Source organism: Pygocentrus nattereri, chromosome 4, assembly GCF_015220715.1.
Source record: "Pygocentrus nattereri isolate fPygNat1 chromosome 4, fPygNat1.pri, whole genome shotgun sequence".
In the NCBI taxonomy this organism is placed as follows: Eukaryota; Metazoa; Chordata; class Actinopteri; order Characiformes; family Serrasalmidae; genus Pygocentrus; species Pygocentrus nattereri.
Window position 1 is genome coordinate 30,856,459 of NC_051214.1, and position 25,609 is coordinate 30,882,067.

General features: G+C 41.3%; 1 protein-coding gene across 7 annotated transcripts in view; it reads right to left on the minus strand.

Annotated features, from left to right (window-relative positions):
• cdc42bpb (CDC42 binding protein kinase beta (DMPK-like)) overlaps positions 1–25,609 on the minus strand; it is a 63,957-nt gene that overhangs the window by 693 nt on the left and 37,655 nt on the right. The window contains exons 9-39 of one of the 7 annotated variants that reach the window (XM_037537583.1): positions 25,058–25,301; positions 24,724–24,843; positions 24,301–24,434; positions 22,971–23,213; positions 20,787–20,897; positions 19,945–20,183; positions 19,721–19,826; positions 19,425–19,549; positions 19,196–19,301; positions 18,386–18,448; positions 17,144–17,292; positions 16,151–16,248; positions 15,522–15,601; positions 14,547–14,597; positions 12,891–12,974; positions 12,033–12,110; positions 11,726–11,831; positions 11,432–11,568; positions 11,145–11,284; positions 10,943–11,024; positions 10,640–10,856; positions 10,335–10,397; positions 9,625–10,221; positions 8,152–8,249; positions 7,920–8,004; positions 5,809–5,929; positions 5,588–5,705; positions 4,709–4,903; positions 2,498–2,606; positions 2,298–2,368; positions 1–1,183 (exon numbers count right to left, since the gene is read on the minus strand). The exon at positions 1–1,183 is cut by the window's left edge and continues 693 nt beyond it. In XM_037537583.1, coding sequence (XP_037393480.1) covers positions 1,055–1,183; positions 2,298–2,368; positions 2,498–2,606; positions 4,709–4,903; positions 5,588–5,705; positions 5,809–5,929; positions 7,920–8,004; positions 8,152–8,249; positions 9,625–10,221; positions 10,335–10,397; positions 10,640–10,856; positions 10,943–11,024; positions 11,145–11,284; positions 11,432–11,568; positions 11,726–11,831; positions 12,033–12,110; positions 12,891–12,974; positions 14,547–14,597; positions 15,522–15,601; positions 16,151–16,248; positions 17,144–17,292; positions 18,386–18,448; positions 19,196–19,301; positions 19,425–19,549; positions 19,721–19,826; positions 19,945–20,183; positions 20,787–20,897; positions 22,971–23,213; positions 24,301–24,434; positions 24,724–24,843; positions 25,058–25,301 — 4,299 coding nt within the window. In that variant the 3' untranslated portion in view covers positions 1–1,054. The remainder of the gene's footprint in view (positions 1,184–2,297; positions 2,369–2,497; positions 2,607–4,708; positions 4,904–5,587; positions 5,706–5,808; positions 5,930–7,919; positions 8,005–8,151; positions 8,250–9,624; positions 10,222–10,334; positions 10,398–10,639; positions 10,857–10,942; positions 11,025–11,144; positions 11,285–11,431; positions 11,569–11,725; positions 11,832–12,032; positions 12,111–12,890; positions 12,975–14,546; positions 14,598–15,521; positions 15,602–16,150; positions 16,249–17,143; positions 17,293–18,385; positions 18,449–19,195; positions 19,302–19,424; positions 19,550–19,720; positions 19,827–19,944; positions 20,184–20,786; positions 20,898–22,970; positions 23,214–24,300; positions 24,435–24,723; positions 24,844–25,057; positions 25,302–25,609) is intronic. The other 6 variants (XM_037537584.1, XM_017683690.2, XM_017683688.2 and 3 more) reach the window with 6 other exon arrangements.

Here is a 25,609-nt window from a genome sequence, read left to right on the forward strand (position 1 = left end):
ATGTAAAGTCTTATTACTGTTCAATTTCTTTTTCTTTTGTTTTTTCTTTGTGGTAATGTGCAGCGTTCCACCTGTTAAGTATGTTTTGTCTCAAATGTCTAAGTTAAAACAATAGTACAAAGGCTGCCTGAAAATTCAGATCTGGGAGGGGAAAAAAAGAATTACATTACAATAAAAGTGCCCACAGGTTTGGCTTAAAATCCCCAGTCTGATAAGCATCAATGCCTCTTTGTAACTGCTCTGAGCCAACACTCAGACTACGTAGAGAACTGTCACTGATAAAGAACAGCAAAAAAGTGTTTTTCATTACTGGTCCAGCTACGTCCTTATCCTTGGTCTCCAGAATCATGAAGAGTTGCTCAGGTCCTTCCTACCACCACTTGAGTGAACATATGCACTGAAATATTAAACACTTAAAAACAGGAAAGTTTCCCCTCACTTGTGTAATTTTAGGAAACACAAAAGTTTTTTTCATGATCAGAGCAGTTCACGATTACAGATTTTTTTTTTTGTGAGCATTAGATTTTCTGACATATTTTCTGATATATTTTCTGACAACAGCCTGGCAGCTGTTAGCTACCCATCCATCTTCTGAAATAAAAAAACAAAACCCTCACAGGAGCATGACATGGAATTGAAATAAATCAAAAATCAACATACTGATGATTAGACCCTGTTAGCTATGCTACCACCGATGCTCCAGCAGGGGGCAGACTTTACACACATCCAGATGCCAGACATGGCAGGAACTTTGATTCTCATTGAGGCCCGCTTGCTTGAGCCAGGCAGCACACTCCACTAAGAGCACATCACAGAAGTTTTCCGACTGTATGTCAGTTTCCCAGTTCTGTAGAGGGGATGTTTTTTCTCTAGCCAAGCAGCCTGGAGAGTGGAGAGTTTTGGCTGTAAAGGTATCTTAGGTGTCTGGAGATGAAACCGGGAGATGAGAGTCTGAATCTTGGCACTTTGTAGCAAGTCCTAACTGACTGGAAAGCAGTGGGAAGGAAAGTGTGTTTCAAAGTGAAGGTAGGTGGAAACAGGGCAGTCTTCTTCATCAGCCATCCAGGGTGTGCTCCAGGCCATCCAGGGTGAGCTGGCTACGATGGGGGGAGTTTGGGCTTGGGGGGCTGCTGGGGTTAGAGCTGTTGGACGGGGTGGAGTGTTTGGTGGAGTCTGAGTCAGGCTGCAGGGAAAGACGAGAAGAACATATGTTTGGGGAAAAAAAAAAAATTCTCTGCATTTTAGCCTCCCAAATTATTTCAGAAATGAATTGTTCTTTGTTTTCATTACCATGTAGTACAAAAGTGTCAGAACTTACAATGTTCAGCTCTATTAAATGGGTGTCAACTGTGAATATTACAATGCCTCAATGATTTTAAAGTTACATGACTTGATAATCATTAACCAACAAGTCAGGTTTGGGGGGGAAAAAAAAAAAAAAAAAAAAAAAACTCTATAAAGCTAGAAAAACCTAATGGTAGCTTCTCCGCTTGATCAAGACCATGTAATGGTGTAGTGGTGTAACCATAGCAATGTAAACAACCTCAAGACAGCAACTGTAGGCTTTCTTTAGTTTTTTAAGCTTGCACTGTCTGGCAAAAATTGGACTGTGTAAAATACGTAATTATACTGGTCTGCAGGCCTGCAAATCAAGGCCTGCTGCTTGGAACACCCTGCCTTCATCTTTGCGGCACACCATAACATGCACAATATGGACACTCACAGTGTTGTTTTTGAGGTTTATGACATCAGGTTTTATGAGTTATTATTGCCCTCTACTGGGCTGAATTGATCAGGCGGACGATTCTCATTCAGTAGTTCTTTTTCTCATGTGGATGGAGACATTTTTAAACACTTTTGTGTGGATGAAGATTTTTTTTTTTTTAAAGGAGGAAAACAATCTGTTTTTAAAAGGTAAACAGATAAAATGTGGATGAGGCCTAAGGGAGAAAAAAAACAACTGTGTTCACCCTATGCATATTCTTAATTTACTAATGGCCTCTTTTAAAGCCATGACGAGTGACTGATCAACAGTGCCTGAGGGTTTACTGAAGCTGTGATTTACTTTGAGAACTGGGGCAGTTATTGCTGACCACAAAACCAGGGCACCCAAAAACATGGAACTCTTTTTGTGCCTGAGGTTGACATACGATCGAAGTTTGTAACAATAGCAAGGAATCATGTACTAAACAGCCTAGTTGACACAGCCAGGACAGAATAAAATAGAAGCACAATTTTATAGAGCACCTGAGTACATTCCTTGAGAAAAGAGACTAAGCGCATTTAGAGACTTTTACCTCTCTCTCGAAGTCCTGATCTGGGTCTGAGATATTGCGAGATGACCCGGCTCCAATAAAATCACCACCCCCTACAAATACCCGCAACCAATGAAAAACATTAATACTGACTGGCACTCTCACAAAATCAAGGCAACATAAATGATGAGCATGATTAGCATTTGTGTGTGTGTGGGTGGAAGTGGAGAGACATGACTAACCTGAGGCAGTACGTGTGATGTGAGTCTTACTCCTCTGTTGCCGTGAAATACTAGAGAGGGGACGTGGCTTTTCCCTAATTGAATCATCCTGAGAAGAGGGCATCACACTCTGTAGTAGTGGGCACAAATACAGACAATTAAAACACAGCAGAAGTAAGCGAAAGACTTGCGTTTATGCTCTACATACCATCTTCAAAACTCGTCTCTCCTTTTCTTCTCCACACTGTTTTGTTTTTGGACACAACAGCGACACAGTGATCCAACGTTTTCTCTCACAATATCAATACTGACATTTGAATTCAGGGTATCAGCCGACATGGAGCACTCGACATGGTATACTCTGTAAATGCACTCAAGTTTTGTAGTGGCAAGTACCTTCATATACATTAAGTCAGATACAATGTTGTTTCTTGTTGTACTGTTCTGACTAGTACATAAAGTTCAATTCTCTCACTGATTTAACAAAACTCAGTGAACATGCACATGCTAAGGATGGGCAGTATAACTGTAATAAGATATCAGCGTTCTGTTCCATGTCTATATAGTAAATGGCCAAATGTACATATTCCACCCATTTACATATAGGATACATAGGGGATGATGGGCCCCTCAGATTGGTAGTGTGAGAAGTCCCTGATTGGTTGTGCTACACATCTACATCTATTCTCACCTAAAATTTCAGCATCCTGCAATTACTTCAAAGATGCTGTTTACTGGCTCACAGGATTCTTTTCCACTGTAGAGCCAACAGGTTACCATCCATACCAAACCATTTAAAGTTTCTTTTTCTGTCTGCTGCTAAATCAAGACCATGAAATACATAAGTAAAACATATGAACATAAGTGGCTCAGCGACACTTAACAACCACACACACACACACACACACACACACACACACACCATTTCTGCTGTCACTCCAACACCAGCTATAATATGAGCATCAGTTAGGTGGAGCCGAAGGCACTTTTCAGCTAAGCTTAGCTATCAGGCTACAGCTCCAAACACCATAGAACAGGTTCCATTTTGTCTTTGTCATTCAAACACCAGCCACTCAACTTTCCTTACTCAGAGTTTTTATAATCTACACTTGTTTCAGCAGAGCACCAGTTAGTCAGAATCTGACCTGTGCGGTGTTGTGTGGCACCGTTTGTCTGTAGCCTTCTCACCAAGTTAACGTTGCACGTGTCTTGCCAGCTGTTTGATTTTGCTACCTCAGATTTAAACCATTATCATCTAATCTTGTGTTCGTAGTGCTGCAGTTTAATTTGACTTGTTCTGTGATGAGCAGAGCTGTTACTGTGCTAAGTAAGCTGATGACAACCAGATTCTGTCTCCTAGTTAGCAGCACGTTTTAACATTGACTTCTTGTTAGCTGACAGTTTGACATTTATTGAATGATTGGTTGAGCTCTGTAATCACCCATGTGGTTACTGTGTATGCAAACCAAACTGTAGAACCAACCAGCGAATACTTGCGCCCACCAATGGAATACTGTATACCACACTACTATCTGAAGAGAGGTTTGAATGCATGGGAAAAAAGTGGACGCTGCCCAACCCCAGCAAGTGCTTTAATATTCATCTTTGCACAAAGTAGGTTTTTAAATCACGAATGTAATTGAGACAGCAAACTGTTCAATGGCTCAATCACATCTAAACCACTTGGACATACACATACAGTGGAGGCCAAAGTACAATGTTCTTTTTAGGATTGTGTTTATTCTTCATCATGGTCCTGGGGACTTGATGGTATGCTGATGCAGAAAAATCATTATTCTAGAAAGCTCATAAACTTGAGTTGTTAAAGGTTTATTATGACCCTGACTAAGAAACAGTACTAACTGTGGACTGGTCATGTCTGGCAAATATTTGACCTGTTTAAGGTAAGTTAGATGCTGATGAAAGTTGTGGAATGAGGCAGATGAATGGGACTGACCCCCTATTACTAGCCTGACTTGATTGCTATTTGACCATAGTCCATTTATTGCATGACCAGCTCAAGAACAATTCACGAAAAAAAAAAAAAAAAACAAAAAACATGGTTACAAAGCCTCTGCAGATAGGCTACAGCTTTCAAGCATAAAATAAAAGGGGAGAAAGAGAGTGAGCATGAATGATCAAGGGAAAAGAAGGGAAAAGAAAAGGAAAAGAAGGGAAGGGGGGCTGTGAGGCAGGCACAGATGGAGAGAGGGAAAGGGGGTGCTAGCCTACCCTTCCGAGGGAGGAGGTGGAAGGTGAGGAGGAAGAGGAGGAGAGCTGTGGCAGGCTCTGCTGCGAGGAAGGCTCTTTCTGCAGATAGAACCCAGCAGAGATGGGACTCATGTGATACACGTGCTCAAAGTTGGTTGGAGGAGAGATCAGGGCGTGGTGACGAGAGGATGAGGGGGAAGGACTCTCACTCGGCTGCTGCCACGGCAACCAGAGACCAGTGCAAATCCACAACCACAGAGGGAAAGAGACAAGGAAAGGAGTGAAACAGAAAGAAGGAGGAAAAAGGGTGGGAGGGTGGAAAAGTGGAAGCTACTACAGCGTAAGAAAAAGAAGACAAGGTGAGCAGCGAAGAAGTGAGGATACAGTGCTGTGTAACAGCATAATGCCACGAACCTTAGGGTGACTCCAGAGGCCTTGGTGGACTCATTAGGTCCTAAGCAAGGCTATCAACTACAACTCTTGCCCACGATACTTCAAAGAACAAACTGTCATAAGAAAACCTTAAAACTGCATTTTTCCACTATTTGAAAGGAGCAGCTGCTCTTCACGTTGTGTAAAAATTTCATAATAAATGGCTTAATCGAATTGGATAACTACGTTGAACAAAATCTTGAAAGCTACATCAGCAGATTGTATGAAAAGAATGCTGCTTCACAGATGGGAGGATTTCTTATGACAATGACAAAATTAACAATAGGATGTGGGATTAGATATGAGTAACTATTGCGGCACTGGGCCTCTGTTCACTGATGTTCAGTGTTGGTGTGCTTATCTAGTACCACATGCCCCTCAATCCAGCCCTGTTCTACTAACCATCATCCAACAGTCTCTTGAGCTATTAACCTCCTAGTGTCTAAGTCTGATGAGTAAAGACATTACCAGAGGCAGGTCCATGAGGACTTGCATTCCATCTCCTGGACCCATGTGGGCCACATGGTTGAAGTTAGTGGGGTTGGAAATCAGCTTAGATCTCATTTCTGGATCTCTCAGCATCTCCCTGTTGGATAAACATATATGAAACAATCATCCACCGGCTTTTATGTTATAAGATGATGAGGCGATCTGCAAGTGAAAATGACCAGAGGGCAAAGTCCTCCTACCTCCTCTGTTGTATCCGCTCCTCTTCAGGAACCTTGAAGAGAAACTTCCTCTTGCTCCGCGTTCTCACCATGAGTTTCTTACTGTTGTCTGAAGTCTCAGGGATGGTTAGATCACACCCTTCTGTAGAAACAACAGAGGAAGACGAAAGCAGGGCAGGAAGAACAAAAAAATAAAAAAAATCAGAGTCAGTGCAGGTAGATAAATTACCAATAAGGCTCAATTTTAAGCCTGAGTAGTTTGTTTATTCTGAAGTAATATACAACATTATGAATGTGAAATAAGCATATGTAAAATACTGATAGTAATAACATCAACACCACATGTTGCATGATGAGTGATGAATTTAAAGGCCCTGTAAAAGAGCAGCATTTGCAAAATGTAGACACACTTTATAGTATCTTATTAGGAACACCTAGCTGATTATTCATTCACTGTTTAATAGGTCAGCTCCAATTACACCATATAGATGCACTTTGTAGTTCTACAACTACAGACTGTAGTCCTTCTGTTTCTCTGCATACTCTGTTGGCCCCCTTTCATCCTGTTCTTCAGTGGTCAGGATGTCCCACAGTAAAACACAGAGCAGGTATGATTTGGGTGGGGCATAATTCTCAGCATTTTAGTCACACAGCCAACAGTATCCTGTAACCACTGATGAAGGATCAGAGGATGACCAACACAAACTGTACAGCAACAGATGAGCGTCTCTGATTTTACATTTACAAGGTGGGCCAACAAGGCAGGAGTGTTTAGAGAGTTTAAAAACTCCAGCAGCACTGCTGTGCCTTATCCACTAGATCCAGCACAACACACTAACACACCAACACCATGTCAGTGTCACTGTAGTGCTGAAAATGATCCACCACCCAAATAATAACCTGGTCTGTGGTGGTCCTGTGGGGGTCCTGACCATTGAAGAATAGGGTGAAAAGGGCCTAACAGAGTATACAGAGAAACAGATGGACTACAGTCTGTAACTGTAGAACTACAAAGTGCTCCTATACAATAACTGGAGCTGCAATAAATGGACAATGAAAAAAACAAGGATGTGTTTCTAATAAAGTGTATATATATTTCGCAAACAATGTACTTTTCCAGGGCCTTGAAATTCAACATGCAAAAAGTATGCAACACTTGTTTTAACACTCAAAAAGAGAAAGATTTTTCAGAGCACTACTGGCTTTTTGTCACCATCTCTTGCTCTGAGATGTTTTCCTCAAGCTCTCACTAAAAATGCTAGCTAGCTTACTCATCCATCACACTTGATTATGCTGTTATTATTGAAAGGCTAGACTTCTCCCTTCCTGTCTGGCAAGTAATAGGTGTTACTCAATCCACAGAAGCAGTGACTGTTTAGATATCAAAACTGTCCTGCTAAATTGAATTTTGGAACACAATGGCATTATGATTTTAGCAAAAATACCTTGAATGTGCAAAAAAAAAAACTTTTTAAAAGTAATCATTGTTATTGTTTTATCGTGCAGGCCTAGAGGCCATCATGTCAAAACTTGCTTTTATTCATGCCCTATACGTCAAGGCAGCTTAGAGTGGCAGTGTGTGTTGAAGTCTTGGGCAGACGGGCTGAAGGAGGTGTGATGAATGAGGTCATTTCAGTTTACCAAACACAAGCGCCATTATCATCAGGGCAATCTGCCAGGGCTGAGAGGAAATGAATTGGAAACAGAGAGTGGCACAGAGTGAGGCCAGATATGCCACAGATTTCTAAATCGGAGTGTCTTTACTCAGACAGCAGGTCTATACGTGACAATGAATTACCTGCATCTGAACTTAAAGGAGCCACAGAGTCTGGTTACATGAGGGCACATGTTTCATGAGCATGTTGGAAGTATAAATAATTTAGGAGTGTTATCTATCTATGGAATATAGCAACATCACAGCACAAACTGGATTGCAAATCTTCAGCACAGAAACTGAGCTCTGACGGAATGTGTTATGCCCTGGCTTATCAAAAGACAGGACATCAGTGAAAGACTGAGAGACCCTGAAAAACTGTTTAAAAGGTGCTTGGATTAGTTAATGAGGAAGAAACAACTGCACAGTACAGGGTTCATGCGACAGAGCTGGTTTGACTAAAGGTAAAAAGGTGTACCTGCAGAGTTGTTGCTGAAGTAGATGAGCCGGGGCTGCTCTGAGCCCAGAAGGTTGAGACTGCCCTCTACATTCAAAGGTCTGATCTAATGAGGCAGTGAACAGGAGTCAGTAAAGGACATTATTTCTGTATATTAGGATTCCATTTTTGAATACAAAAAAGAAGCTATCACTACTATCTCCAGCATTGTTGTTTACTCTGCCTTGAAAACATAGTTAGTGCTGTCTCTTACCTTTCTTAATGAAATGGTCTGGACCCATTCTGTGGTATGGACATCAAACACATCGACTCCATAGTCGCTGTACACAGTTAGGTAAGTGGAGTTTGAGCCTGGAAAGAGGACAAATTCAGTGATAAATTGGTTGCTGATGAAAATGTTCCTGGTCATTATTTTATGTGATGTGCTTGTTATATGCATGTAATTCAAGCAGTATTTCCTATGGTCTGCTTTCCTGTAAAGCAGCATTACAGTCAAAAAATAAAAATTTTCTGCCATAACCCAAATGTACCGGACTTGCCTGTTGGCTAAAGTTGGCTTATTTAGACTTGCTCTGGATATAAGGGGCTAATTTAGCTGAAGAAAAGTAGAAGCTTATAGTTGATCGATTAAAATCTTGCAAACTGGATAAATCTTCACATACTTTCAAACAGCACAGGGTTGTTAAGAAATGTCAAACTTAAATGCATATGTGGTTTCTGACACTATATATCTACATATATATCTATACATCTAAGGAAAAAGTAGCAGTAGTAGCAGCCATCTTGAAGCCTGAAGTCCTATGTAACTGGATGAGAGTATTCAGCCTTTAGTAAAGAACTTGAACATTTTACTGAAAACCTGTCAGTTTTGACATAACTTCAAATAATGAGCCTTACATTATAAAGCTTCAGTGTGAAGAACAGAACTGAAGTGCTGCACATAGTAAATGCAGTTTTTAAAGGAATCAGGCAAGACAACCTGAAACTGCTGGATGGTCTATAGTTTACATTACACATAAACTAACTAGCTAGTTAAATAACTAATTCAGCTGAAACTTTGTGTTAAAGGGTTGTGGTCTGTAACAAACTTCAGCTATATACTTGTTATCCCATGCTCTTTTTAAACACTGCATTTACTGCATGTGTTTAGTGTTTCATTCCGTCCAGACTGAGGGCACTGTGGGGCAGTCATGGGCTGGAACTGGCCCTGTGAGCGGAAGGTTGCCGGATCGATCACCATTGCCGACAGTCCATGACTGAGGTATCCTGGAGCAAGACACCTAATCCCCAATTGCTCCCCGGGCGCCGTGGATAGGGCTGCCCACCACTCTGGGCAAGTGTGCTCACTGCCCCTAGGGTGTGTGTATTCACTAGTGTGTATGTTGTGTTTCACTTCACGGACTGGTTAAATGCAGAGGTGGAATTTTCCCGTTTGTGGGATTATAAAAAGTATCACTTAACTATCATAATGGAAAGTGGGTTATTTGAAATGACAGATTAAGTCACACATGCAAGGTTGGAAAGTTTCATTAATTTATCACATCAAGGTTGCCAGTCCTAATTTAATCAGTGCTTTCTCAAGCTGAGATTTCACAAGTCACCATTTCTGAATACCACATAAGCAAGTTAGTTTGAGATTACCTAACAAGTCAAAGCTGGAAAACTTTGCACATTACTTTAACACACACACACACACACACACACACACACACACACAGATACATACTGCAGGCGAGTGGTGTGGCAGGCCACATAAGCTCCTGTGTGCGGGAGCGCCGTCCCTGAGCATCTACATAAACTCCCAGTTGACTGAAGCACAGAAGCAGCTCATTATTTCCCACTTCCATGGCATGCAGCGCATCCAGAGGTTGCTGGGCCAGGAAAGCCAGTGATGGATCCCCAGGGCTCACCAGACTCACAGGTGACGACTCACCCTGCAGGGCAAGCAGGGCGAAGCCTGATGGGTAGCCCACGCACAAGCGTTCCCGCACCATGCCAAGCCACTGCACTACACCTGGCGCCTGCACCTCCCACAGCTTGCGGTAGTGGGGCTTAGCACGAGTGATCTCGTAGCACAGGACTTGCCGCTTGACTGCTGCTAACAGGCAGGCGGGGCCCCCAGGCCGCAGCACACCTGTAGTCAGAGCCTGGCAGCCTTTAGTCTCAGTCAGCTTCACATCAAAAGCAGCTTCAGCACCCTCCAGCGCACCCCAGGGGTGGAGGTGCACATGGCGGTTGCGACCACACAGCAGGACCACCATTTTCTCTTTGGGGATCAAGTCGATCTGGTGAACTTTCTTGCAGTCGGCAGCACGCACAATGACTTGAGAAAACAAGGAAACACGGACAAGTAAAATAATTTTGTAATGTAAAAATTAGATAGATCATATTTTGGTTTAATTGATTTAAAGATATACTGGGGTACAGGATTCTTACTATCTCTGGTGATCTCAACCACAAACAAACCCTCTTCGGTGCCCAATGCAATTCGCTCCCGATCTACAGGAGAAAAGCAGCATGTGGGAAGCAATGAGAAATACAAAGATAGTACACGTTATACACTGTGAAAATACAATCTCAATGAAAACAAAGGAAAACAATCCAAAGTTTTCACAGGTGTTACAGGACTCCATGACTTCATTTCTAATGACACAATCACAGTCAGCTCCAGAAATTTCCCAAAGTCAAAATACAAAAATAATTTTTAAAAAGGCAAAAAAAAAGGATAAAGGCTCACTGACCAACAACGGCCGCAGACAGTGTGGTTTTGATGGCAGGCAGGCTGCTGTCATAAGCCTCATGCAGGACGTGCACTACTCGGTTCTTCAGGCAGTTCTTGGCCAGGATGCTCTGCAGGCCCTCCAGGATGCCCACCCACTTCCTTTTTTCAGCCTCGCTCTCAGCCAGAACTAGCAGAGAAACGGCCCGCACCGGCGAGCTCAGCGTGGACGATGTTACCTACGCAGGTCAAACAATCATAATACTAGTACAGGAAAGAAGAGATTTAATATTATATAGATCTAACTTTGTTTGAAGGGACTTACTCTAAATATGCAGGGAACATCTTTGCGTGTAGCGTGAATCACATCAGATGCCAACACAGAGCTTACAGAGAAGTCCTCATCTCTGTATCATAAAGAGAGAAAGCATCACAAGAACTGAAAATAAATCTTGAACCATCTGTTAGTATGGGTGTGTAAAGAACAAACAAACAAAAGAAGCCCTAGCAGGGTAAGCAAAAGAAACCTGAGGTCAAGGACTTGGCTTGCCACCACAACAGGCTGAGTGGACTTCCCTTCAGGAACCTCATACAGGAAAAGCTTGCAGTCACACACCACAGCGTATGCTCTCTGCCAGCCTTTCTTCACCCCAGTGGGCTTGGGGATCTGAAAGAACAGCACAGACACGATAATCACTATCACTTCAGCATAATTCTCATATATACCAAATATGAACAGCATATGAGGAAGTGAGGAAATAAACAGCACAGAATTAGACATGACAGTGGGGCTCGGACTAAAATGCAAACTTACCCTGACAAAACCTTTGTAGGCTGTGCCTATGCCTCTCTGCACATCAATACCCAGAGGCCTTTTGGCCTGCTCTGGTGGAATGGGGCACACTTGAGGAGCATTGTCCTTGCAGGAAACGTGACAGATGAAGGAACACACTGAGAGGGAAAAAATAAATGAAAATAAAATGACATTCAATCAACAAAATCAGACAAAAATCTTCAATTTACTCTTTCAAAAACTAAACAGGAGTGGTAACTGTCAGTTCTACTATTAAGAAGAAATGCATTCGTAGATGCTGGATGGTGAACCAACCCTCGCAAGCATAGCCCTGTCTGATCAGGCCCACCATCAGAGAGGTGCAGTGTGTGCACTGAGTTGGGCTGGAGAAAGTTTTTATGCTCAACTGATGAGCTTTAGGCTGTGGATACAAACACCAAAAAGGCTGGTAAGAACCAAGAATGGGGTTAATAAATATCCTAGCATGCAAACATATGTTAGAGGCAGAACTACACTTTCTTTCTTAAAGATTTTCTAATTTGTGTCCGTAAGTTAGATCAAATATTTATATTTTTAGCCTCATGTCAGGAAAAATGTCAATTCCCTGAGTAGTCAACTGTACCTTTGGCGCTGTAAGCAGAGAGGACTGGTAGACTGGAGAAGGGGCAGCTGGGGTGGTAGCAGAGGTCTTTGCTGGCTCCTAAAAAGTTATTGAGAAAACAATTTTGACAATAACTGGAGAGACGCATTTAGAGTACTAACCTAGTAATCAATGAAGTTCACAAGCATGTGATTTCAGAGCGCTGGTCAAACAACTGCAAAAGCGTTTATAAATCTTTTCTTTTGTTGAAAGCAGATACAGCTTTACCTGGTAATCACGAGTCATTACATGCTGCTTTGTGTTTGTGTTTCTACACATCACACAAAAGGTCTGCGATTGGTTATTTTGCACATCAGTCAAGCGGACATGTCACAGTAGGTAGTTCTTGAACACACCGAAAGATGTAAATGACCAGACACTCTGGCTGTACAAGATGTAAACTAGCAACACTACTATTCCATGGATTCAGCTAAGGTTTAGGTGAGATCTGTTTTGGGATTTTTTTCTGTTTAATTACAGGCAACCCAAAATTGATTCGCAAATTTCAAAATGTTTTACAGGTCAAATAAGTGGTTAATTCACAAGTAGGCTGGCCAATTATTCATATATTCATTTATTTTGTACTTATTCATGTACAAAAATTTGCACAAATATTTACTGTCATGCTAAATATTACTTCAAAACAAGAAAACAAACAAGTACCTTCTGGTTCATGAGAAATCGTGAAAACCATGCTTTTCTGCTTTATCAAGCATCTCGAGAATGAGTGAAATGAAGTGACCAAGAGGGTGAAAGGCTTGCTATTACAGACAGCGGTTATTGAGCCAGGAAGTGAGCACTGAGGTGGAATGTCAGAGGAAGTATAAGGTGGACACTCACATCCTGCTCTGAAGCCACTGAAGGGGAGGAAGAGGGAACGTCTGATTTCTGAGGCGTGGCTTCCACCTCACTGACTGAGCTAGTCTGGAGAGTGGGAGAGGAAGACTTAGGTGAAAGGTAGTACACTGTATGTTTGTGAAGAAGGTATAGTATACATCAGTTCAGAGTGATTATTTCTTTGCTCTTTATATTTGTAAAAACATCCCCTTTCATTTGAAAAGAGGCTCACAAACGAATACGAATACATCTAGTGTTAGGCTAACAAGGATTTTCCCCAGGATTTGCGCACCACTGTTAGTCCAGAGCTGGACTCGGGAAACCTTCTTGCCAAATATCATTTCCTTCCAGCAGGTGGGGTCAAGACTTTTAAAAACAAACCTTCCACACAACCACACACCATACAGATGCACACACACACACTAACAATAACACCCTAAATCATCATGAAATCTCTGAGTGGGAGTGTTAACAGGTTCAACAGTAACAATGTATGAATGCACAACATTTTTTGCCAATGCCATGAAGTTTTATGTAGCACACTTGGTAGGATCTTATCTGATCTAGACACTTGAGTTCTAGAACTACATCAGACAGAAGGGTCAGATGAATAGGACTTTAAACTTTATAGTGGCCAAGGACCTTTAAATCAATTATACGTGTTTCAGTTGGCTGCCATACAAAACATTTTAAATGTGCTGGTTACTCATCAAGTTGACAGAATTTTTTTTTTTTAATTAAAAAATACAAAGGAATGCAATTTTGCTAGAATGTATGATTGCATGTAACTGTATGCATATATACATGGTGAAGGTTAAAAACACAGTAATTATAGTCTTAATTATAAATATAGAAAAATCCTAGTGAAACTAATGTTTGATATAGCAAGAGTCACAAACAACAGAGATCATCTAGATTATTAATTTGATTCTTCTCACACTGCATTACAGTCAGATGTCACTATTTTTAAGGTTTTGATTACAGGCACCTGCCTGCAATACTCATTTCCCTTTTCATTGGCTTAGTACCCCAATCAGCATCCCCAGAATATCTCCCCACACAATGCAATTATCACTGATTTCTTTTTCATATGTTTTTCTCAGTTAACAATTCATTCCTAATTAAGGGGGTTAATCCTACTCCACTCTTAAGCGCTAACATGACCTGCAGCATGAATATGCAGTCTAAACAAATGAGGCATGACATGATTCACATTAGCTTTTTAAGAGGTTAGAAGGTACAAGAAGGCAGTTAATGCTAACTTGAGGTTGCTAATCCTGAAAGCACGCTCTATGCTTTGGCTTGCTAACCTTTAGCACCTAGAATTAGCTTTGACGTGATCTGGGACTGGGCAAATTATGGAAGGAGAACACAGTCAGCAGACAAAAAGATGTTTCAGTACTGCTTCACAGGTGCTAGTTTTTAAACAGTGAACATTATATATTTAGTACAGATGCTTTAAAGATCTTTAAAATTACGCCATGCAATTCAAGACAAAAGAGCAGAGCTTCAAAGTCTACTCGTCATCAACCGTGATCTAAAACTTTTTGTTGGTCTTAACAACGTTGAGGTATTGCACGCTTTTTGTCTGCTGACGGCTCCTCTTCCACAGGGGTTACAGGTGATGGAGGGTGGGGGAGCTCTTAACAGCCAACTTACTTCATCCCAAAATGCTAGCAGAGAGGATGCAGACGAGGAAGAGACAGAGTCCTTTTTGGGGAGGACAAAAATAAAATTATAGGTGACAAAGCTTTTATTTAGCCTAAACTCCCCTTGATTTTGATTCTTCTCAGTAAGAAAATTCCATCCTCAAAGCCACAGCCTGCCAAATGGGCCATAACCCACACAAAATCTGTGAGCTTTGCAGCTTCAGCGCTTAAGAAGCAAAATTTGCAAAACATCTGGGCTAAGTGGAAAATTCTGTAAATTTGACTACTTTTCACCAAACCAATCCAAAAGGAATACATAAGCCCTGAAATCAGGCAGCAAGACTGTCAACATGGGAACTAAATGTGACTTTAGGCCTGTACAATATTTCCATTTGTTTAGGCCCTCTTCCTAGGTAACTGTCAGAATATGAGAAAATAGCACAGGTCACTTTATGGCTGTGGTCAACTGCAAGCTCTTTCTTTGTTGCTGTAAGCCCTTGACATGATCCTTGGTGATTAGCTACTGCTCTGGAGCAGACTGTAACTATTGTATCACATGGCTGAAAGCTGGATGTAACTGCAGCCAGACTGATTCTATTAGAGGAGAGCAGGAAGCATCATACCACACACACATTTGCCACAACTTGGCTTTGAAATTACACTCATGAACTGGAACAGTGTAATCCAGCAGATGCAAGAAACAGCAGTCACTACTCTTTAATGGATTCTTACTCATTTCAATCTGTGCATTACCCATTTTAAAACGTTTAATTATATAACAGTGATGTCCCTACATTCTGATAAAACATGTTTTTTTCTTTTTTATGGAGACACATGGTGCCTTATTAATGGCAGCAAAGCCACGTAACTGGAAGTCATTATTATTATTATTATTATCATTATTATTATGACGACAAACAGATGGAAGCTTGTTAAGGCTGGACAATGCAAAAGCAGATGGAAATATGCCATGAGAAATACTCACTCTGAATGTTAGGTCATGAGCCAAAGGAGAGGTGTTGAAGTACTCAAAGATAGAGTCCTGAAAGTCTGGAAGTTTTAAACCTGCAGTGGAGGAAATAAATTCATAATTTGAACAGGGATTATTTACTCTGTACAAAAAATGGAATACAGGTGGTAGATTTGGCTTCATTTCATGCGCACTTAAAAATGTGTTGAAAATATATTGCAATATGATTTCAGAACAAAATGGTATCTTCACAGGTGAAGGGAAAAAATAATATTAATATTAAACGTTTTTGGTCAAGTAGTTCTGGATCATTTCAATTGCTCTATTCATCATGAACTTTTTACACAAATGTAAAGGTCAGCTGGCATTCAAATTATATAAAAAAGTAAAAAAGGTAAAAAAAAAAAAAAAAAAAAAAAAATACATGGCTTTGTTTGAACATTGACCTGTGAGGTAAGATCTTCTGAATGTTTCTTCACTAACCATTCTCCTACATTACTGGTACAAATTACAAATGTACAGGTCGTAATACAAAAATATAACAAAGTTAATGTATTTTTAAGGTTGCTATGATTCTGTGGAAAAGGGCTGGAACAAATAGTGGTGTTTTATAAACAATAGCAGGATTTATGCTGCACTGTCACCTCTGTCAGTGCGTGACCGACTCTCTTCCAGATCTTTCTTCATGCCTTCTAACTGTTCCTCCAGCTCCCTGTTTCTTGCCTCTGCGTCTTTCAGTTTGCTACAAGAAAAAAAAATGACTTGGAAACAGGAGAGATGCAACAAAATGTACCCAATGTAAATAGATCATAACCTGAGAGTATGGGTAGGGATTCCATCACAGTTTGGTGATATTCCTCCTTAAATACATCTGAAAAACTCAAGATGTTTTTTTTCTCTGTGTGATAGAGAAAAGAAATCACCAAACCATGCTGGACACCAGCCCTCTGTTCCCCACCACTGCTTTGGAGGCATTCATTGTTTTATGTTGAGAAACAGTAAGCATTGTTTTGGTCTTGTCAGTAATTTTTCAGATTTTTGGATAGGTTTTCTCTAACCTGTTTTTTCTCGCACTGTAATGATACAAATGTCAAAACTCTAATTGCTTTTTCTAAACTTTAATCTTAGCTCTGCTACACTACATTGCCTCATAGCATTACATTGCCTAAGTAATGACAACACTCTCACAACTGATGCAAGTTTTCTGATATTTTACTGGCTAATGCAATTCCCAGGCTATTTTTAACGTTTCCTTTTCTATATTTAGAACTAAACATCTTAAAATAAAAAGTTTCTAGAAATTCTACATAGTAATTCTTAGGCCTGTTCTGATGGATATTACAAAGATGTCAACATATTGCTGATTTTTATTCAGTAAAAGCCTTTTCTGAAGTGTGTCCCAAAATTTTATAAAGTTTTCATACTAACAATAAATGTTCTAATTAAATTCTAATATCAATATGTGCAAATAAATGTATGGTTTAATATGCGATTTGTTTCACTTGTGACCCATTCACAGAAGCAGAATGAGATTCTGTAACATCTGGTCTTACTATTAGCACACCAATAGTGGAGGCTAAGTAATGTGGGGTGACTCTTCAAAAGCCATAAATCTTGGGAAGGCTGAAAGTACTGACCTCTCAAAGGAGATGTTGGCAGCCTTGACCTTGCGCAGATCCTCCTGGACCAGCTGCTTGGCTCTGATCTCCGCGTCCAGTGCCGACTGCAGTTCCAAACGAGCAGACATGTCCAACTTCTGACTGCGACGCACCTTCCACAAGGGATCCTGATTTAAGAGTGAAGAGGTGGACATGAGGGTTTACGGAAGGTCATCAAGACGACAGGCAGGACTCAAAGCAGATCAAGTTAACTTTATGCATTGCACAGCTCACCTTTATAGTTTAATGTCAGCATTCTAATCAACTAATAAGAAATTCCATGATTATATGGGTCACTGAAGAGTCGGTGTCACTACTCTTATCCATATAAAGTTATAACACTCAACAGAAAATAAAGAGCTTTGGTCCTCTGTATTTAAATAAGCGAACAGTGTCTCACAAGGCTGAAAGCTTTACATCATTCTAAGTACTTGAACAGAAATTTAACATGAGTTGTACACTGAACAATGAAAGTACAAAGCAACAGGCAGGAAAAGAGGGAGTCCAAGCCAAGATGACTTGAAAACAACCATATAAATATGAAGCCTAAAATTCTAGCTAAAAAAAGTCTGGAGTCTTTTACTTAAACCATGATTTCACATATTACAGATGCATTTCAGTGCAGAAGGAGAAAAGGGTGAAAAGCAGAGGTAAGAGATCTGTCTTTGATGTAAAAGCAGCATTTTGTATGTAAGCAGGGCTGCAAGCATGACTCCACAGTTGAAGAGAAGCAGTGAATGGTGAAATGTTTTAATTTAAGCATCACAGACAGAGCTAATCGGTCTCACATTGCAGTACAGAGAGCAGGGATTTTCCCCACTGTCTCTCTCTGTGCTCATCCTGTCTCAAATCACAGAACTCAATACATCAATCTTATTCATAGACTACAGAAGGTACACAAAGGGTTGCAGCAAGTCCTTTCTGACATCCAATCCTTCACTTAACACCAGTTCTGTCTAGCTGATCTGATGATCTTGCTGAGAGTGAGTAGGACACATACTGATCCAGAGCATGAGTATTCAGCAATGGAAAGCAAATTTTCATCTGCCCCTCAATACTCCTCTGAACAAGAAAACAATAGACAGATATATTTTAAAATCTGAAAAAAAGGACTTTTTCAAAAATTGCACAAGAGATTCAAGAGGAAGCATGGACAGATGAACAACAGCCATGAGAACAATCCGTTTCCCCCTGACTGGAGGATTTGATGGATGCACTCACCCGCTTTGTGCTCCTAGAAGCCACCAAAGACTTCTGGGTGGGGGTGCTCATTCCAGACCCTTGCTAAGGCAATAGGTAAGAAAAGAGCACTTCACAGATCTATCATATCGTCTAAGAGAACTCTATGGGAGTAAGAACTGTCTATTTATGAACATGCATACAATTTCTGTTTAGAATCCCTGAAACAAAATGTGTTCCTTAGACTGAATGTTTAGGTGCTTAAGGCAGTAAGAGGCAGAGGCAAACCACAATGAATGACATCTTGATGGATTAACGCTTGTCTAAGGATTGGTTATACACAACACACAGTATTTTCACCGCGAACACTGTTGGCTTGCACTTTCCCATAATATGTCCTTAACCTTGTTAGTGAAGGATATTAAATCAAATGTGACCTCCTTCCTCACCTACAAGAGCAACATGTCACTTTCCTTCAATCAATTTCCATTAGATTTGCTATTTTAAGGTACTGAGGAGAACATACTTAGCCTGCTCTTAATTATATCAGCACTACATCGTTACTGTGCTATGGCTCAGAGGAGTTGGAAAGAAAGAGGGAGGGGTGAGAGAGAGGGAGGGAAGAGAGGGTTGACAACAAGATAAATATGACATGAAAAAGAAGGGAAAAGAGAAGAGGCAGGGAGAAAGAGGGAAAGAGTATATGGTCCTTGCACCTCCAGTTAACATTAAATGAATTTGGCACACAGTACCTTACGAAGTACACATAAACCTCTGAACTAAGCAAAAGTTGCAGAAATAAAAAGGGTGCACTACCAAAAAGGATCATTAGAAAAAGCAATGGGCTCATACCAAGTGTCTTGATCCCAAGCTGGAGCTACGGAGTGACTCCAACTCCTCAGTCATCTTAGAGGCCAGAGCCTGTAGGTAGCCACGGGCATCCTTCTCATCACTCACCCTGCAGGCCAACCAGATACAAAGCAATGCAGTTCATCACCACAGTCTTGGGTAGCTCTAGAAATTGTATGGATATAATTATAGGTAAGCTGCCTAAGAAGTGTTTGGTAAATGACATCCTTACCACTGAATGATCTCAGCAATCTGTGCCTCCCAGTGGGCAACGCTCTCTTTTTTAGATGCCAGGTCTTGCAGCTCATCCTCCAGCTGTCTGTTCTGGGCTGTTAGTTTGTCCACAAATGTGCCCAGCTGGAAGGGAGGAGGAGGGGGGTGGGTGGAGAACACCAAGGTTAAGGGTCAATGCTCTATGCTGACCAGATTCCTCCAAGGACCATTGAAGCAATGATTTTGTGCAGCTATTTGTTTGCAAGCCCTAATCGCTTTTACTGCCTTTCACAGTGGCTTCTGCAGAGCACTTACCTTGTCTGTTTCTGAGGTCAGCTTGCGGTTCTCCTCGGTTAGCAGGCTGCGTTCACGCTCGTATTTTTCTTTTAGAGAACCCAGTGCCTCGTCCATCTCAGTTTGCCTGTCCAAAAACACAAAGACTTTAACCTAAATGCTAGACAGCACATTCTCAAAATGCACCTTCATTTTTTTTTTTGCGTTATCATTTAAGTCCCTCAGACTGGTTCTACTTCACTTACCGTTCTCTCTTGGCCTTCTCCAGCTTGTCCTTAAGCATGAGCAGCTCTTTGTGCAGAGAGAGCTGCTGGCTCTCAGAATCGTGAAGTTCTTTGCGCAGGTTCTTCAGCTCAGTGCTGTGGCAGGCCTCACGCCTCACCAGCTCCTCCTCATAGAACAACACTTTCTTATCCAGTTCTGATTTCACCTTTGTCAGCTCTTGCTGGGTCTCAGCACTCACACCTGAAGCACGTCCACTGCCCTGCTTAACCAGAGACAAATACTTGTTAGAGAATCTGATTGAGGTTATAGGAGAGAATGATGTGAAAGCGAAAGGTCAACATTGGCAGAAAAAAAATGAAGAGATGTCAAATGGAAGTGAAAGGTAAAAAACAGTAAATGTAGGACAGGAAATGAGGGTAAATGGGACAGGTACTGATTCAGAGTGAACAGCACAGCCATACTCCTTAGTCCAGCTGTGCAATACAACCTACGCCAACACAAATAACAGACAACACATCAAGAACAACAGCACTAAAAATAACCAAGCAGGATATCCCTTCATCAGGAGAGGAGAAAAGGTGGGGTGGGGGGGGTGAGGGGAAGGAAAATAAAGATAGTCTAAGGAGAAAGCAGGATGATTCATGGAGGAAACAGGGTGGAAGGAGCTGGCCAGCTGAAAGAAAGGTGGAGCAGGCCCACAGGGACGCACAAGAGAAGAAAAATGGCTACACACAGGTATACAAAATCAGGAGAGAGACAGAAAGACAGACAGAGCTATAAAAATAAGAATTAAAGTGGATTAAAGAATATATTATATTAGCTGCAGAGAGGCACAGAGAAGGTGTGTGGTTTGACCCCTGACCTTCAACGTCTCCAGCTCACTCTCCAGCTGCTTAGAGTAAACTTCACTGTGTTCTCGCAGCTTCCGCTCCTTTGAAGCCTCTGCTCGAGCATCTTCCAGCTGAGCTTCGAGCTAAAACAAACACAGAAACATGAACAGTGCATAACACATAGCTACAACGATTCAGGTCCTCACACAATTAGAAAAACACACACATTCTTTCCCTTGGTCTGATTTCAAACACACTCCCTAAGTGACATTCCGCTGCAGAAATCTGATACTTCAGGGGGATTCATCCGGCATATTGATCTAGCGAAGCCATATGTCTCAAAGTATCAAAGTATTTCCTCAGTCATGCCTTAACCAAATGCACCACCAAGCCACACCTTAAATACTGCTTTAATCCTGCCTGTTCCAAAACAAGTAAATGTAAACACGTGTGTAGCTAAGAAATTGAAGTGCTGGGGCGTGAAAGTGTGAGTGAATGTGCAAGATCAAAGGAGAAAATGCAAAAATGATAGATACACTGGTTGGTAGAGAAAAAAAAAAAAAACAGTTGTCCAGACTGCTCCCTGTGCTCCTCTAAAGTCTCAGTAAAAGGGGCCTAGTCAGTCAGAGCTGCCCATCTGGCTTTGGTTAGCCATACAAGACCACTAAGGGTCAAAGAGGGTCAGCAGGAAGGCCCTACAGCAAGGCAGGGGTGGGGGATACAAGGGGAGAGCTGAGAAATTCCTGCTGTCGCCCTTGGAGATCTGAGCTTGCAGAGTTTAAGCAAGGCCCGGCTCCACTCTCTCCCTGCGCTTCGGTTGTGTCACTAAGGAACTCCAAAAATGCTGTGCATTCCAGGCCTTGCTGTTGTCTGGCAGTGTGTACTGTCAGCCCCAGGGGGAATTTGGTGTTATGCCGGGTTATAAATACTGCAGGACAAAACATGGCAGGAGCCGAGCACAATGTCCATACACCAAGATGTCACACGCTGCTCTAAAACATGCTTATGATTCTATAGCACTTCAAATCTAAACTCGGTTTACTTCATAACACATTCAAACCATGTGAAAACATGACAAAACTGGAACGATTCTATTAAAACATCCATTCTGCAAACACTACACACAAGAACCTCATGTGTACATGCATCCTTAGGGTTGGGAATAATCCATATTAGGACTCTGGGGAAGTTCTAATAGAAATTTTTTTTTGCATATGTTAATTATCTGCATGAATTCGCTATTAAAGATGCAATAAGAAGTAAATATTAGTTTACTTCTTATTGTATTCATATTATACAAGTTTTATTTAACAATAATGCAGTTTCCAAATTTGAACTTTTTAACCATCTGCAGCAGTGAAGGCTGAAACCTTCATTATGTATTCTGCAAAGATAGAATCGTTGACTTTTGCCCTTTAATTGCCTTTAATGCAACACCTTTGCTACCTTTACTGGACGGTGCTTATAAGTGGCTTATGGATAAATCAACAAGTAGCCTACTAACAAAAGCAATAGCAAAGTGGAAAGATGCACTTCCCATTAAAAATCCCCATCATAACAATTATCCACAAGCTGTCAGAAAGAGAGGGCTACATTCAAGTTGAAACCACTGACTGTATCTATGATAAAAACATTGGTTGGAACATGCAGTTGCTGTCATACTCAGTGGACAGAATGCGAACACTGCATTCACTTGAAAATAACAAATGCATTATGATCACTTATTTTCTTGATACATATTGCCTCAACAAAATGTTTTGACAATAATAGTAAAGATTGATTAATTTTGAACAAAAACATTAACATAGGAGCACACTGCAAGCAGCAAAACAGTTATTGCTTCTGGTCAAAATAATGACCAGGCAGTTGCTGTTAATGACAATGCCGCTTGCTAGCTGTTTGGCAGCAACCTTTGCGATGAAATTGAAATTTATGTTGAAAGAAGCTTAGGTCATTCTGTTATAAATGATAACACATGTATATGCTTTTCATTATGGACTAAATATCAGTTTTCAAGCTTATTAGGAATGTTAAGCTCAGTGGTATTACAATAAGCAAATATCAAACGATACCCAACTCTATTCTTCACACACAGTCACATGTGCAAACATTCTCTCTCTCTCTCTCTCTCGCACAGACACACATGCACGCACGCACACACACACACACACACACACACACACACACACACACACACACACACACACACTCCTCACCTCTTTGCGGGCCTTCTCAGTCTTGCGAATGTCCTGGCGCATGGCGTCAATCTTCTGCATGACCATGTCCATCTCCTCCTCCTTGTCGCGGAGCTGTCGTGAGAGCCTCTGCTTCTGTGATCGCAGCTCGGCCATACGCTCGTTTAGTTCTGAGAACTCCTGCATGGCCAGCTTCCTCTGCTGGTGGGCGTCCTTTAGCTCCTTCGTTTGAGATTTCAGACGATCCAGAGATTCCACCAGTTGCTGCGGATACGGATACAGAAGGGGGACAGAAGAAAAGGGGGAAAAAGAGAAAAAGATAAGAACAGGGGATAGGTGAAGGAGAGAAAGCGATTAACAGAAGAAAAAAGGTAACAGAGAAACAGATGCGTGTGTAAGAGACAGAAGGAGTGAAAGGAAAAAGAAAGCAGCCGTGGCGGCCTCAGAGAGAGGACTGAAAAAGAGGCTGAGTGAGAAATAGAAATTGTCAAGAGAATTGGGAGCACTACGCTAAAAGAGAAGGACATGGTAAAGCTGATGAAGACATCATCTATGCTTCTATTGCAGCTTTAGTACCAAAAACAAGGGGCATTCAAATATCATATAAATACAATGTGCTTAGTTAAAAATATAGACTCTAGCAGGCCTATCTGTCAAATCATGCCTACAGCCATGGATAACTTCAACATTAGGGCTACTGAGAGCTCTGGGTCAAGATTCGAGTGGAGGAGCCGAACAAATCCAATTAGGCAGAAATGCAATCGGTTGGTAAAAAGCTCTGCCTCTGTCTAAGTGAGGGAATGACGGCATTAATCATGATGAAGTGGTCCAGTGTGTATAAACACTAGAATGGAATGAGACAAAGGGTCATGATATGGGTGAAACAGAGAGGGTAGGAGGGCTTAGGGTAGAATAGGCGCTAAAGAGAAACGATTTTGTGCCTTTGCGCCGACAGCTGCATGAATGACAACAATCCATTTGTGTCACATGGAAAGAACACAATAGTATCTTAGAGTGGAAGGAGTGAGCGATGGAAAGACTCACTTCGTTAGGTCATGCATATACATAAAGAGATTCAATGGTAATTTACAGTGTGCCTTCCCAGATTTCTCTCTTATTTGTTTAAAACTGCACCCCGTAAAGTGTTTCCTCTTTAAAATATACTTTGTGGAATCTGTTAAATTTCTTGACTAATGAAGCAACCTATTATAGATTTAGCTTCACATGACATAAGTGACAAATATGTTCCTCAAATGTAACAAAGAAAAATATTTTGAGCTTGTGAGTGCATTTATGTTATGAAGAACCGTGTTTAAAGTACTGGTGGCATGAGCTATGAAGGCTTCACTACCTTATGGATGTCTTCCTTTTCCTGCCTTAGAGCTTTGACCTGTTTGTCAAGAGCCTTCAGCTTGGTGGAAGAACTCTCGTAGTCTTGCCGCAGAGTCACTGCTTCCTCCAGCTGGTGCTCCAGCCTATCAGAGTCTGAGAGAAACAGGCAACCAGCAAAGTGAATAATCACTGACTAGATACTGAAGACTACCACTGCACAGCTTCATAACCAAATAAGAACTTCTGATTTAGGAACATGATGATTATTACAGGAACAATTCTTTCAAGGATTTTCCAAGAATGTGTCAATTTCCTTGATGATTACGAAAGTTTCATCTTTGCAGTCATCGGTGGTAAAGCACCTGACCTGTTGCTCTGTCACGGTGATGTTCTGTATTATCTTGTTCTGTTTTACAAGCAACGGTAGGCTGTTGCTGCTCACCTGCTAGTTTCTTCTTCAGGCGATCAATCTCCTCATTGAGCTTTTTTATCTCTTTATCACGGCCCAATGTGCCTGCCCCACGGCCAGAGCCATAGAGGGACTGTGCAGCCTGGGTGGATTCTGTGAAAATAAATGTAGAGAGAATGGTCACAACAACATTTTAACAGCCAAAGAAACTGGGTGAAAATCAAAGGCTAGAAGGCTAATTTCCTTTTAGTCTTTCCAAGATTGAAATGGTAAACTGGCAACTTATGTAACAAGTGAGCTAGCATGCGTCAGTTCAAGTTTTAGAGATGTGTCTTTTAAATCTGAATCAAGTTGCAGCTTTGAGTACCCTGTAACTTGCGATTGAGCTCCTGTTTTTCTTGCTCCAAGGAGCGAATCCTCCTTTCGAAAGCTTCCAGCTGCAGGCCTCCACCCTCGTCACGCCGTAGCAGCTCTCCTGAGCTGCCGTCAGCCAGCGCCGCTAGTCTCAGACAACCCCGGTCCGAAAAACAGCTGTCCGTGGTATAGGTAAAGCCCACAAAGGGTAGGTGCTGACCAGTAAAGCCAGTGTGAGAGATGGGAGGTGCGATGTCCTGCATGGAGTAGACTCAATGGTTAATTGGAGAACTATTCCATACAACATTATTTTACATTCTAGTTTGTCATTGTCCATCTGCCACGCATTAATCCATGCTTTAGATTTTCTCTGTGCTTCTCTAGCCTAAACACAGGACTCATTCGTATTCAACGTCAGGCAGCAACGTCAACGAGGTCTATGATGCCAGCATGTGAACAACACGTTATGTAAAATATATTAACGCTAATATATATATATATATATATATATATATATATATATATATATATATATATATATATATATATATGGGACAGGGTCATC